General features: G+C 37.5%; 1 protein-coding gene across 7 annotated transcripts in view; it reads right to left on the minus strand.

Moving 5' to 3' along the window:
- Positions 1–15351, minus strand: part of RAPGEF6 (Rap guanine nucleotide exchange factor 6) — a 266305-nt gene that overhangs the window by 27941 nt on the left and 223013 nt on the right. For 4 of the 7 annotated variants that reach the window (XM_019506311.1, XM_019506308.1, XM_019506306.1 and 1 more), the window contains 6 exons: positions 15150–15307; positions 13465–13479; positions 10398–10638; positions 8017–8400; positions 2875–3086; positions 1949–2072 (listed from right to left, as the gene is read on the minus strand). In XM_019506311.1, coding sequence (XP_019361856.1) covers positions 1949–2072; positions 2875–3086; positions 8017–8400; positions 10398–10638; positions 13465–13479; positions 15150–15307 — 1134 coding nt within the window. The remainder of the gene's footprint in view (positions 1–1948; positions 2073–2874; positions 3087–8016; positions 8401–10397; positions 10639–13464; positions 13480–15149; positions 15308–15351) is intronic. The other 3 variants (XM_019506313.1, XM_019506309.1, XM_019506307.1) reach the window with 1 other exon arrangement.

Here is a 15351-nt window from a genome sequence, read left to right on the forward strand (position 1 = left end):
TTGATTTGCTCAGAAAAAATTGCCAAATAAATGCTGGAGAATTAGATGCCCTATTCTAATTGGTAATAAATTTGTCAAAAGACTTGAATTAGCACTTCTTGTTCATTTGTGTTCTACAAACAAAAACGTTTTACTGGAGCTTTCACAGGAGAGGGAAACCAATTGACTAGGACAGAAGCAACAATGAAAATGAATGTAAATGAACTGAAAACAAATCTTTTCTCCGTTAATTTCAGATTCTACTTGTAACAATAGTGCACTAAGCATTTTCTGAGAGCATTTTGATAGTTAAATTGATAACTAATAAGCACGTTGTAATTTAGAAACATAACTAAGTATTTATTCATTATTTTTAAATATAATAATTAAACTATTAATGAAGCATTTAGTGAACAAGGGAAATGTTTATAGACCCAATCTGTACATATGTTTTACGCATATAACAAACGGTTTTTATGCCACTAATTCATCAAGTGAATTACTTTTGAGCTTCTTATATCGTTTTAAATATGGATGCTTATTTGTTCACACTATCATGAAAATGAACTCCCACTCTGGAAAGTGAAGATCTTAAGATGACACAATGAGTCTTCACATGTGTACCTTAGTACTTTCGTATTAAATTTACTCTACTTTCTAGTAAAACTGTGCTTTTTTCAAACTGCCAACCTGGAAGTTTCAGCCGGAGAAATGAAGGTCAAGCTGGCAACCATTAATGTAAAACTTCTGCAGGCAAAACTCTGCCTGAGAATCTTGTTTCCTCTCATTAGGGCTTCATTTATTCCAATATGTTATTGCCTTCAGTTACACAGATGTAACTGAGGATGTAATTTGAAGACAATTAAGACTGCACAGGTGGCTTATCAATGGGAACAGTCTCACTGATGATGCATGAGGTGTAATATAGTCCATATTGCTCCCTCAAAACTGTTCTTGTTCTGAAGGATACAGTAGTAAAACCCCATTTTCTCCTTGCTAAAATAACCCAAGTAATCCTATACCTGTTGAGTATATGCAGAGCAGATCTCCTGACCCAGATGCTCATCATGTCATTTTCAAAGTCATAAAAAGTTAATTATTCAGTTTAGAGCATCCTCCTTGATCCCGCTGCTGCTAGTCACACAACAGCACTTGTAGCCTGCCCAGCACAAGCTAGTTTGGCAAGCTGCAGTAGGGCAGGACAGAGGAATGCACATAGCATCTCCATGGATCACATGACTCAAGCACATTACACAATTGGCACAAAGCAGCTGCTGCTTCTATTCGAGCCAATGGATTGTGAGCAACTTAACAGCAGTCTGGGGTCAAAACTGTAAGTGGCAGTGATTTGATTTGCAGTCCATGTGCATACAGCATATAGAGAATGATGTTGTTATTACTGCTGCTGTGGCTGCTGCTACTACTACTGCTACTACTACTAAGAAAACCCTCTTCACCTATCCTCTGACCAATTATAACTGGAAGAATGTTCCTGGGCTGCATAATGAAATTAATATTGTATTTTGCTACTATACCTCAAGATACTGGTCACGTTACAGATAATCACCAGCAATATTTGTGCTTAAAAGCATGTTAAATAAATATACATATATGCTAATTTTACCATATCCCATTTCAATCATATTTTTTAATTTTAAATCTAATCACATTCTGCATAGGTAAGTCCTAGATGGAACCTCAAAACTGGCCCAAATTAACCATTAACTGCTTTGTTGAAGGGAGAGCTATCTGTGTTAGTTTTAAAAATAAGCTAAACCATTTAATTTTAGTAGCATTAATGGTATCTCCATAATGCAACTTCCGTTGGTACACATTTCAGTTCGGTATGTATTAATGAGAAATGAAATTAGTGGACTGTAAAACAAATTCATGCACATATACAAACCAACATCCCTACCCACAGTATCAAAGCTATCTTTAATCCTTTTTTTTTTTTTAAATTGCGCACCTTTGCCTGAACATTACGGCTGGATCCATGTTAGCAGAGGTCATTCTGATAACTTGTCGGATTTCTTTGGCAATCATTCTGAGCTTCTCAAAATTTACCAGGCCGTCCACTTTGGAATCATTTCCTGTGCAATTTAAAACACAGACAAAAAGTATAAGCAATACACAGACCTTTTCTAATAACATATTATCAATTCAAACATCAGTCAAAATCAGGAAGTAGTATAGTGGCAAAGCAGACGTGCCAGTTAAGCCCACTCAAAGTAATTTAGAAAGGCTAGCTCTGCCCTTGTTAGACCAATTCTAAGGTGGCAGCTGCCAGTAGGAGGAACATGGAATAACTTGACTAGGAACAATTTATCTTCATACGTTATATAAATATACAACTGACATCAGCAATGTTTGCCCTTTTAAAATTACTTCAAACAATTCTGTGGCATTCTGTGGATATGGCATATTTGATATCCTTTAACGCTGACTATCTGTAATTGGAAAACAGTGTTAAAAGGGACGTGTTGTAAATAAATGGGAGTATTTTGAGTAGGAAGTGGTGCATCCTGTTAACTTCCTGCAAGCCACAATATGAAACTAACCCCACAAATATTACAGTAGAAACATATTAGAAGTAGCCTGATTATTGCTTAGCATGATCAAAAGCTCTTCCATCCCAAGACTGGAGGTAGTGAAGATTCAACCACAGCTTTTACAATATTAAACATTTCCACTGACTTTTTGTCAACGATCAACCTCTTCTATTATGCATTCTACATTATATTTACTTTAGTTGGATCGATAGAGATAGAGGGTGCATCATACCACTGGTTTCTTCTTCTTAGTCATTTTCTACAGACCACTGGACAATGCGGAATAAAGGGTTAAAGTGTTATTCAATGTCTTGCTATATTACTTCCGTATGTCTGGAATTACCTTCATGTAGAAATGTAATATCTTTCTTGACAACAGGGAAGAGTGGAATAATTGGAGGCTGCATGCTCTGACTGCTAAGAATGTTGCGGTATTTTGCCATGTTTCTAGATGGATCAAAAAGATCCTGAAGGTCTCTGAAATGCTTTTCATACTTGCTTGGTAATTTTTCCCAGGTACCTCTGAGTCGTGCTACCGATGCCAGATTTAGCCCACTGTAAAAAGAGATATATTTTACATTAAAAGCTACGTAGGATTTGTGGCATTCAGAAAGGTGGAAAGGGCTGTTTTATTTAGGCAAAATAGATTTTCACAAAGTTGACCTGAAATCTGAGTGCTTCCTATACTGCCAGTGTGTTATGAATAAACCACAGCAAGTGAAAATGAAAGTATAACAGTTGTTTCATAAAACACCAGTAACAAGAATATTTCTAAAGCAATCTATTACAATTATACATTACCAATGGACACTTAACTTAGTAACCGTTTTATGCCTGTAAAAATCTATACCACAGTAAGTCTAGAAAGGATGAAAAGTTAATGAGGCAATTAGGAGGTCTAGTTGGAGTTACAGTTACAGTAGCAAACCAAGCGTGTGTAGCAGCACTCGGAGAATTTTAAGAGCAGATCAGAAGACTTTTAGATAAAGTACTGATGATTCAGTAGAAGCGATAAAAATATTAAATCTTGTTACTGCATCTTTGATTTTTTTTCTGATCATTGTAAAATACTCCCGGAGATTGTAGAGAGGTGTCAATTTTAGAAACTAAATTAAAACGTACATCCTTTATGGCATAATTGCTGAAATATCAGCTTACTTTAATAACTTCCTTGTTAGAGAGTGCTATATAGCCCCCATAGTTGCAAAACAGCAAGTGGAGTACTATTCTGAATCAGGTATCAACAAAAGTAGAGGGTGAATCCTGACTTTCCAGAATCTCTATTGTCTAGGTTAAGAAGCAGAACGCACAGCAATCTATTCAGACAGCTGGTTAACTTTGCAATGCTGGCAGGTAAAGAAAAAAATTTGGCTTTGATGCATTCCCTGAATACATCTGGAAGGACAAATAGGTCATTTATATAGAGTAGAATGGTTTTAAAAAAAAGAAAGAAATATTACAGCTGCCAAGAAAAGGATAGCTTGCCCCTCGCACTCTCTGCCCCTCTCCCCTACATGCCCTTCTTACTATGGGAAGTTGTGTTTCATTTCAGGAGATATACTATTTGAGTTCAGAGTCCACCAGTATTGCTCTTGGGCACCATTAGGCGGGTACCTAAATCAGTAACATTCGGGCGCAGCCCCGTAACCTGTTTTCTCAAGTATCTGACCAGAACAAAATGTGTATGTACACTGCATAATTTAACAATACACAGGGGTCATATTTAACCTGTTGCTTTTAGGTCACTAAACTATGGTTTGCAGTTACTGACCATGATATCTCCCTATGAAACCCAAACAGTTCTCCCTTCATAAGTCTCAAGCAGATCTTAGAAAGCTGCCAAAAAATTAAGCCTCCTTTAAATATGACAAAAAAGGAATTAGCTATAATTTTGCTTATTCATTTTTTTTTAACCTATACTCCCACAGAAATCACTGGCACAAAAAATATGGTCTCATTTTTTTTTTAAAGACCATAATTGAAATTGGGATGCATTCCTTTTCCCCATCACTATGCTTAACCTAGATGAGCAGATTAAGGCAATTAAATGCTGCACCACATTAAGTCAGGGAGTGAATAGCTTCTTTCACTATGGCCAAAGGACACTACTGGAATTATGGAAGCACTTCTCATCCTTGACCTCCCCACTACAACGTGGGAATGCACCCGCTTGCAACCCATCAAGTGTGCGCATCCAGAGCTGCCTGCATGACCACCTAGGTCCTAGATGTACTGGCCATATGGGATGGGATGGGTTGCAGATTTTCCCTTCTCTGCGCCACTGGCCTCTCTCATTGGATCCAGTGGGAGAAAGACTCACTGCTCTTTACTCACTCCTCTCTTACAGGCAGTCATGCAAGGCAGGGTGTTGGCCTTTAATACATTACCAGCACTCATTTCCAGCCCCACAGAAGTGACTGAATTGAATTCTGGGATGTCAAAATCAGTTAAACACAGACAATAATCAAGACATATTTTGTTTGTAAAATAATTTGGCAGCCCTACAGAAAAGATGGCATCCTCAAAATGGGCTTATTTGTCTATTCTTCTAAATGATTACCACATTAAATCCTTTAAATGTGAACAGTATTTTCAATTAGTACAGTTAAATCTTCCAAAGAATAGTTAATCCTCCAGCTGCAATATGGTTTTCATGATAAAACTTTTTAAAACCTTCCATTATAGTAAAATAGCCAAATTATAAAATCGATGACACAATTTAATCCTTTAAGTGCTATATTATTTTTTCCCAGAAATTTCATTTAGGAAAACAAAGCTGTTAACACTGTAATAGCAACAGATTATGGCTTTTTGCCTCTAGCTCACTACTTAAAGACCAACCTAAAAAGGCTCAATCTATAAAGAGTGATAAAAATCACACTATTGTCCTTGAGAAGAAACACTGAAAGTGGTTAAGGTAGAAATTAATCCCAATCTTCTAATCACGGATGAAAATTTCGTAAATGCTCGAGGCATTGTAAATCTGCATTTTATCTGCTTATTGGCTTGTGTAAGAAACTACTGGTACAAGTATAGTTCTCAGTTTTAACAATCTTTTGTGACATTGACAGGTTTACAAAGCTTGAGCAGAAGACAATCCCTTTTAGTGGTCTCTTGTATGCGCATTCACAGCTTATTAATGAAAAGGCTACAAAGTAACATTTTTGGCATCAGATTCTGCACACAGGTGATACCAGAATTCTTTTCAATCAATTTATCAAGTTGCTAGCAATAATAACAGCAAATAATGAGTAAATAAATGGATCTGTATATTTTAATAAGCCTTACTTAAGGTAGGCTTGTACTGTGCTTGATGCCCTTTGTCATTTTCTGAAACAATAATTTGCTCCAGTTTGTCACAATACTTTTAATGGCCTTTAATCATAACAGTAATCTGCTTAAAACACAGTTACTATTTTTAGGGATACAGACAAGAACTATAAAATGTGCTAGTTTTACTGTCAGATTTGAACCATTATGATTCTGAAATACAATCTGCTGCAAATTTTCTCAAACAATTCTGGTCTGCTAGTTTAATAACATCACAGAGGTGTAGATGGGGTACTTGCACATAACATCCTAGTGCCCACAGATATCCGAGCACTTCAACATTAACACAGAAGGACAGCCTTAAAAAAAGAGTTGCAAATCCAAACAACAGAGCATTTTGTATAGATTAGAACACAAAGGAGGAAAAACCTTTGCTAAATTTTGTAAATCATGCAAAAATAAATCTAGAATGTGATTTAAGCTGCAAAATAAGGCACACCTGAAATCACGTAATATATTTTTTATCGTTCTAGTCATATTACAAGAAGATTATAGAAAATGTATAAGTGAGCATGCTACTTGATACAGGGACTTATGGTCTTAGTTTGACAGGTCACAGCAGCTCTCACTGTATTCTTAGGCTGATATTTTCTACAGAAAATGATGAAAATACTAAACATATAGCAAAACAACCAATAAGGTAGGAACCTCACTGAGTCTTAAATTCCCAAAGGGAAGAGAATGGTTTAGTGCAGCCTCTTGCATGTAAGGCATACAAGATAAGAAGGGACAAGCTTGAGCTGGGATAGTTGTCAGTACTAATGCAATTTAGGAGGATTTTGTTTTCATAGAACTACTTAATGTAAAAAATGACTATGGGTAACACTGACCCACTACTGTAATACTTTGAAGTGACAGACATGGCCCTATGGATGTAAGGGAATATATACTTTCAATAAAACCACCTGCAGTATACCTCAGGACACTAAGGAAAAATGGCTTCAATTACTGTATCAGAGTTGGCAAGTCTCTTAACCTATAACAGCTCAGTCTTAAAGATGGATCATGAAATGAAGGGGGAAAAAAAAACCACCTCTGTATATGCCACTTAGATCTCTTTACACATTTACAAGGTCTAGTCCTAGGTGTCCCATCTGGTATGCTTTAGCTAGAGGCTACCTTCCTTCTCCATGCTAAGCCTCTCTCTCTAGACCTGGAAAGAGAAACTCCCAAGACAGTTTTCTTAAAAGCCTTTACTTCTCCCAGGGGATCCCTAAAGTTATATATTTCCTTATATGTGCATAAGCAGTATACAATGCAGTCACAGCCCTAAGTGTCCTACAGTATGACATAAAAGATTTGTTCATGTAGAGAACTCCCTGATCATAGAAGTAGACATGGCTTTGTAAAATAGGCTAAAGCAGGGGCGAGCAATTATTTTGGGCGGAGGGCCACTTACTGAGTTTTGGCAAGCCATCGAGGGCTGCATGACAGGCAGCCAGGCGCAGATAAATACTAATATTCTAAATTTTTTAGGGGCCCCATGGGCCGGATAGAATGCGCTGGCAGCTCACATCTGGCCCGCGGGCCACATTTTGCCCACCCCTAGCCTAAAGGAATTAAAAAGGAAAGGAAAGAACTTCAAATACAGTATTCTCAGAAACAGTATTTGTATTTGACTGAAAAAAAAAATTAGTTCAGAGAGAAGTTCTTTATGTTTTTCTGACAAATGACAGTGCCTACACAGGTGGACATACTCATTTGACTCATGCAATGAAGTTGCATATGGTGCCAATAAGAGACTGACCCCAAATGTAAAAGACGACCCTGCATTTGCTAAAAGGAGAGAACAGAAAGGAAGGTGGAGTGCCTGGGAAGAAAAAGAAACAAAATTAAAATGAGCAGATTTAAGGTAAAACAGACTGGAGGAAGTTTGAGGGAAGAGAATATACATATAGAAAAAAAAATAACCACAGCACAAACATGGAACAGGAGGAATTTTTTGATAATGGAAGAGACTGTAATGAAAGCATGAGAACCGTGGCAGTTCTTTTAAAATGGAATTGTGCTCGTACCACTCCGAATTATAACCGTGCAAACAGTGTAAGTTAACAAACTTGCATTTGCTACTGTGCATAAGATACAACTGTAATTTAGTAAGAATAAAAAACAATATTCAGATGTCCAAAAAACTGTCGAAAGTATAGTGCATTACCTTATAACTGCAAACATGGAATTGAAGTTCTTGCATTCTCGACAGTGGAGGGCAATTTTAATGAAATGTTTAATAATTTTCATTCTTTTGAGCTGGTTGGGCTCTGTTAAAATTTCTGTGGCAACCCAAAATGTCTCTTGGTTAATGACATCCTCAAATTGTTTCAGGTGAGCATTTCCTGTTTTCGAGTCCAGCTTAAAAAGGTCATCAATGTATTCAGTAGGCTCAATGTTGCGAAATAATTCGAAGTCTCTCATTGAAAGCTGAGTTGCCACTTCAATGGTGCTCAGCTGAAGAAGAGATATTTGACTCTCTCTGAGCAGCTCTTGGGCATCTTCATCTGAGCATAAGGTCTCTGTTTCCATATTGTTTTTCAGATAATACCTAAATATAAATTGTACAGTATAAAAAATTAAATTTAGAGTGACCTTTCTCTGAGGTTCTGACAGCACAAATACATTTAACATTACCATTTGAGGTAGGCACTATCCTAACTTCAGAGATGTACAAACCAGACTGTAACAGTGACAGAACAAGGAACAGCAGCACAGGACAGCTCTCAGTATCAGGCTCCAACTCCTGCACAAAACTGTTATTGCCAAAATAAAATCTAGTTGTCAAATACTTAAAGCCATTTTAATCTTTTCTTCACTTCACCATGCACTTGTTCATATACACAGTTGTTTAGATAATAGCCTCTCTCATCAGCAAAAGGTCAGTATCTTGCCTATTTACAAATGCAGCAGTAAATTAACATTTTAGACAGACATCGATCCCAAGAAACACTGAGATCTTGATGTCATATTTTTCCCAGCTTTAAATGGAAATTATCATATTAGTAGGGTGCATAAAAAACAAAGTAGTAGGGAAAGGAAAAGGTATGGAGAAAAATCACTTTCACGGTCCAAAGGAGATGACTTACAAATCTCTTTCATAAACTCTCACTGCTATCTGGCAAAGATGACCAAACAGAATTTTCTAGTTTATCGCATTTCTCCTGGTCTGGATCAAGTCATCAGTCAAAGAGCTGAAACCCATTGTGTTTGAGAGAATACTCAGAATAGTTTGCACAAGAATGGACTGATTTAGCAATATCAGTCCACAGCAATAGTACATTTTAGAAAAAGAAACTTATTGTGATAAGGTAAATATCACCATATTATACATTATTCCCTTTTTAAATGGGAACCATCATACATCTTATTCTCATCACCTGAAAGGGGTTGTGATCCAACGGCTGATGGTATTTCACTGCTTTTGTAGTGCTGAAGTAATGTTGTAGCCACGAAGGATTTTTGTGGGTGGTATTTTTTATAGGATCGATTGCATGGTTGGGATGGACCTAGACCGGCTTTGGAATGCAAGACACCCTTCTTCAGGTCCGAGTTCAGACCTGACAACAAGCTCTCTCAAATACACTGCATCCTTCCTCATGTCTGAGCTCAGATCTGAAGACAAATGCACTGCATTTGAAAGCTTACCCAAGTCAATTCCAACCAAAAACTTGGTCTACTAAAAGATACTGCTTGCCTTTCATTTTTTTAAAATGATAAACAATATTTTCCTTGTATCATCTGAATAGTTACCAGCCAGACTGTCCACGTACAACTTGGTTATATGTATTCTCTGTCTCGGGATAACATTTTACAAAAATGACTGCAGGAGGACTCGCTTCTATGACCACAATCGTTCGTATAGGAGAAAAAATACTGTATTTATGCTTCTTTTTTAAACTCAGTTTGAGAGTGCAGAAACAGATGCACTACCAGAAAAGCTGTGTTGCTAATGCCTGATCCATTAGGCAAGAAAGTTCCAGGAGTTGTTAGCATTTCTGAGTTCCTACCCAAATATAGTAAGTAGCCGAAGGACACCTTCCTCCTAGTGCTGACAAATGGCACTGGAATTCAGTGTAATTCTACAATTTTACAGATGCAAAGCATCAGAAATCATAAGTACCAGAAGGCAGAAATACATTACTATCACCTTCAGGTAATAGTTATGTATTTCAGGCCTTCTTTCCCCTGCTCTAAGTGTGCCTGATATTCCAATTATGTACTGAATTGATGCATGAAACATTTTTCTGACAGAAAAGCAGGAAAAAGTGTGTGTCAAATTCAGTAGGTGGATAATGCTCTATAATTACAGTTCAAAATAATTCAAGGCTACTCATTTGCACATTACCTAGGGCAGTAATTCTGTTCGTAAGTTTGTATACCAAAATACACGGCTATGTTTTTAACAGTTCTCCGAAATACAAAGGCTTTTCTGAACTTTCTCTTCCAATCTGAATTAGGATACTTCTCTCCAATATGTTTTTTTCAAATGCTTCAACATTAAAGGACACGAAAACCCAACCAAAAAAAAACCAAGGGCACATTTACCTTCCATTGAGCTGAATCCTGTCTGCTAATTTTGAGAACTGATCTGGAAGCCTTCTTTGTTTGATGACTCCCTCAGGACTAACAGACACCTCACAGAGAGAGTAGGTCTCTGATGCACCTGTCAAGTTGAATTCATGCACAGCATGACTCACAACTTCTTTCGCTGTAGTGTCTTTGCTGATGATAATGTAACAACTCTGTTGATCTGCTTTGAAAACTCTAATAACTTGATCTGGAATATCTAAATGCAAGAAAAATACCTTTAAAATGCAAAGCTACTACAGAGAAAAGATAAAAAGAGGTTTGATGTATTATACAGCAGCCAAAAAAAAAAAAAAAAAAAAGAAGAACCCCTTATCCCAAAATCTTGATGTACATGTTCATTAACAAACATGTAAATGTTTATTTACAAATTTACAAAAAAAAACAACACAGGATGGATTGTAATCTCACTTAAAGCACTAAATTAATTTCTTTTTCTGGTATGACCACATGCATGCCACAGCACAAACCACCTATTGCATTTTCTCTGCTTTGCACATTGTCACCTTAATTGACAGAAAGGAAAATCTCATAATTTGCATGCAAGCTTTCTAAAAAAACCCCCTAAAAACAAACAAATAAAGCCATACCAGAAAAATGTTCATATCCACAGCTTCAGAGTATTTTTTTCTGTTTTAAGGCTCTGATCTGTAGAACACCTCAGCCAAAAAGATACCTCTTTATTCTGCATTTATTTACAATACTTAATATTTAGAAAATAACTGTTTTTTATGCAGATTTATAACAGGAAATAAATGTCTCATTAATCAATTAAGTTCCTGGTTTAATTTACTGAGTCATGTTCCTTGTGAACAATTCTCTTTCAGTTGAATATATTTGTTACAATTATTCAGTAGTTATGGTTAATTTATTAAAACACATCTTTCCGAGGTGGAAAAATCATGTCCTTTAAAATGGAATGGACACCCTCCCCCCACCATTTTCTGTTTATAAACTGACAACCATTCAATCTGGCACTTTTTTGTAGAACAAAAAAAGAAAGAGGGAAGATACCTTATAACAACTGGAATTGTGAATATATTGTCTCAGAAGAGTCAGCTATCATTCCTTCTGATCTCAGAATTATTTTAGAACTAATTCTTGGACAAAACATGTAATTGGCCCCATCAGATATTCAAACCTCTACTATAAAGAGACCAATGTTCTCTTTTTCTCCTACTGAAATTTGACCAGGCTTTACTTATTTATTGCCCCTAAATCCAGGGGTAGCAGTGTGACATCTCACACAGAGTGTGTGAACTCGTGTTGAACTGTCTGGTCAGGGATCACAAGGCAAGGCACATAATGCCTATGGTGAAAGAAATGAAGAGGCATCTTCAACGGATGAACCAAATATTTTCTCTATAAAAATACTTTTTGACTTATATACCTAGATTTTTACAATGGCACCAATACTGTAGTATTGGGAGGCAGAGTAAAAGAGGATTCTCTCTCTCTTGATATCTGTATAGATATCTGTAGCTATATAGATATAAAATCCTCTTTTACTCTGCCTCCCAATACTACAGTATTGGTGCCACTGTAAAAATCTAGGTATATAAATATAATCCTCCTTTACTATTATATACTAATAATATATATATTATTTATATGAAGACTTGACTACGCTATCCCTTAACTTCTCCATTTTTTCCCATTTAATGAGAAAAAGGAAATCAGCTCAGGTGAACACCCCACTCTGAGATTTTGAACTTTGGTTCAGCCATGACCAACAATACCTGTGGTAGAGTGTCATGGTTTCTGAAATAAAAGATGAGTAGTCATTTGTGATTTGATACTAGCAGGTTTACACAGCTGAAAGAAAAAGAAGTCTCAGCAGCAGCTGTAATCAAGGTGAAGACGGGGGAAAAATAAGTATTAAGAAAATGGTTTTCTAAAAAAGAAGTGCTGAGTACTGTCAACGGCAGATAAGGTTCTTTGTGTAAACCTGATATCTTTTATTAGACCAACTGAAATAGTTGGAAAACTTCTTCATTGCTTTTACTAACCTTCCCACTATTATGAAGGTTTATAGTAATACTTTTCTAGCTGGCTGAAGAGGATCCAATGAATTTTAAATGTTTCATGCAGCCGAAGGAGTAACAATAAAAAACAACTTTTAGATAAAAATAGGTTTTTTGTTTTCTTTGTTTTTTGGGGTTTTTTTAAAAAACAAAAGTCCTCATTTAAAAGGGAAAGTGATAAGAAAGGCAGTGCTGGAGAGCATTCTGAGTACTGTCTGGCTGGTGGCTTGGTACGTGGAGTGCTTGCCTAGGAAGTAGGAAATGAAAGTTCAAATCCCTTTGGATGTGGGGGACTGAGAACCCCACTTGCCCACTGACTGGGAAGTGCTCTAGCTACAGGTTAACTATTGGGCTAAAAAAGGGCATGGTCCTTCTCTCCCAGCCAGCAGGTACATGAGAAGGGCAAACTATTTTGCACAGGTAAACTGTGAAAGCACCAAAACTTTCAGTTATGTAGCTATCATATAGGCACATGAAGGTGAAACAGGATTTGCCCCTTTATGTTTACCCCTAGTAAAAAACCTGGTATTATTGAAGAAAGCCTGACAATTTACACATATTGTGAGATTAATTTTCAGTTTTATGTTTAGAATTTATATACAGGTTTCTGGCTTTCATTCTACAGAGTTCTGCCAGCTTGTATTTGTGACGCCATGAAGAGAGTTGTTAAGTAGATAAAACTGAAAACTGAATTTTCACAGCAGCCATTTTATTATTTTTGGTGTTGGCCTCATTCTGCACCTATTTTTATGTCTTCATTAGGACTAACTTGTATTAACTCAGCCCACTATTAATGAAAGGATGCTAACCTCTGCAGCAAATCATCCTGATTCCCCCCAGTCTTTCTGCCACCCAACAAAATAAATACTCGGTTTAATTATGAAATGCTCATACAGCGCACACCTTTCAAATAGATAAGCAAATACTGTCACAAACTTGTTCACTTCAACAAATAAGATATGCAATTTAAAGTTTAGATATCAGTAAGGCAAAATACTTACAGTAAAAACCAACAGCTGCAGACACCAAAAAGAAAAACAAATAAAATCCATTTAAGTTCATTTAAAAAAAAATCAAGATCTAGACATAACTAATAATAATCAGAAGCATGTAACATTCAAAAATGACTCTACACCTACTACAGACAAATCTGAATTACGAATAGGTTTTAAAAGACTAGTTAGCTACAGCTCACGACTATGGAAAAACCTACCCAAGTTTTAATGAAGATGCTCAGGGAAAATGCACGGTTCTCTTGTAAGTAGTAAAAATGAATTTGCAGCAAATTCAAAGAGAGTTGTCACAGATATGTATGCATAAAAATATGCATGTACACATCCCTTTTAAAAGAGATCTACAAACTTACATAAATCTAAGTCCTAGCCATAAGGCATTTGACAGAACATATAGTTATACATAGAACTTATATTGGCAATAGGGAAACGTGATTCTGACTTGACGCGTTTACAGGCAACATACAGTCAAATACCCCTACAGTCACCCACTACTGTATTCCTGCAGCAGCAGCAATGCAGAGGGCACAAAGTTAAAAACTAAAAATATTTCTTTGAGGGTTTTTTTTTCTTTATGATATATACTTGATTGATTTTAATGCTTATAAAAGTGCAGCACCAGTATCACTAACTTAAAACTCTCCCACCCTTACTCATTCTCATTATGCTTTCTGGGATATTTCTTCACAGGGGTCAGGTGTACAGAAGCCAAGTCATTGTGGCATGGGAGCTGGCAAAAGATGGTCAGGAAGCAGAGAGGAGCAAACAGAGCCTAGCCACTGAATAGGAAGCAAATCTATCTGTCTAAACCATTGGTGCTCAACCTTTTGACCCTGTGGACCAAAGGAGTGGCACAGGGCCCATCTGCAAACTAGATCAGGCCTGGGTGCCCAGCACCACCCCCTTCCCTCCCTCACATGCCAGGACGGGGTCTCCAGGGCCTGGCACCATCCCTCCCAGCTCCCTCTCCAAACCAGGATTGGGCCCAAGGGCCCAGCACTGTCCTGTCCATTGGGATTGGGCACCACATCCAGCATGCAGGGCCTAGGGCTCCCCATGAGTCCAGAGTTTGGGCAGCAGAGAAGCAGTGCCACCACCCCCACACTGCCAAATTTCCATACCCAGGGGGAGCCCGCGGGCTGGATGACTGCTGCAGGCTGGTTCTGGCTGGGAGGTTTAGAGCCCCTGGTCTAAATACAGTTCTGCTTTTGCTTGCAGGAGCCAACTCAAAAGTTACAGTGAAGCAGCCCTAAGTAGCAGGCTGAAGAAGTAAGGCTCTGTTTAAGGTTTTCTTGGACAGTTCAGGAACTGCCATGGCATGAACAAATGCCCACGGCATTTCACACACGGGCTGCTGGTAAAAGATGGGGGCTTTCCCCCCCACTCCATCTACTACCTTTGGTTTAGCAAACCGAACGCCAAATTAAGCAAATGCTGCAGAGCCTTTATTCACCGAGCTCATTGTTACTGACAATACTGCATAAATATTAAGAGCTTTTGCTTTAGGAACAGGCAAATAAAAGTGGCTTAGTAGATTGGTTTTCATTAAAAAGGCATCATCCAAAACGACTGCATACTGATTTGTGACCTGGCCCTTATTTATTTAGCTACTACACTGCTCTCTGGCTCTAAGCTCATTAAACAGACTCATCAGAAGAAAGGTATTATTTTACCTGAAGGATTAGAAAAATCAAGAATGCTGGTTGTAGGTTGCAACAGGTCCGGGCTGCTAGATGAAAGTGTTCCAGGGACAGGCATGATGGCCAGGCTGTGTCTGCACTGCCTTGTTCCAACAATGCTGTCATCCTGGGATTGACTTACACTGCCATCACTGCAAAACAAGTAAAAAAAATTACCTACATTTAGCCCATGCAG

Source organism: Gavialis gangeticus, unplaced genomic scaffold (genome assembly GCF_001723915.1).
Source record: "Gavialis gangeticus isolate Ggan-Ray unplaced genomic scaffold, GavGan_comp1, whole genome shotgun sequence".
Lineage (NCBI taxonomy): Eukaryota > Metazoa > Chordata > Crocodylia > Gavialidae > Gavialis > Gavialis gangeticus.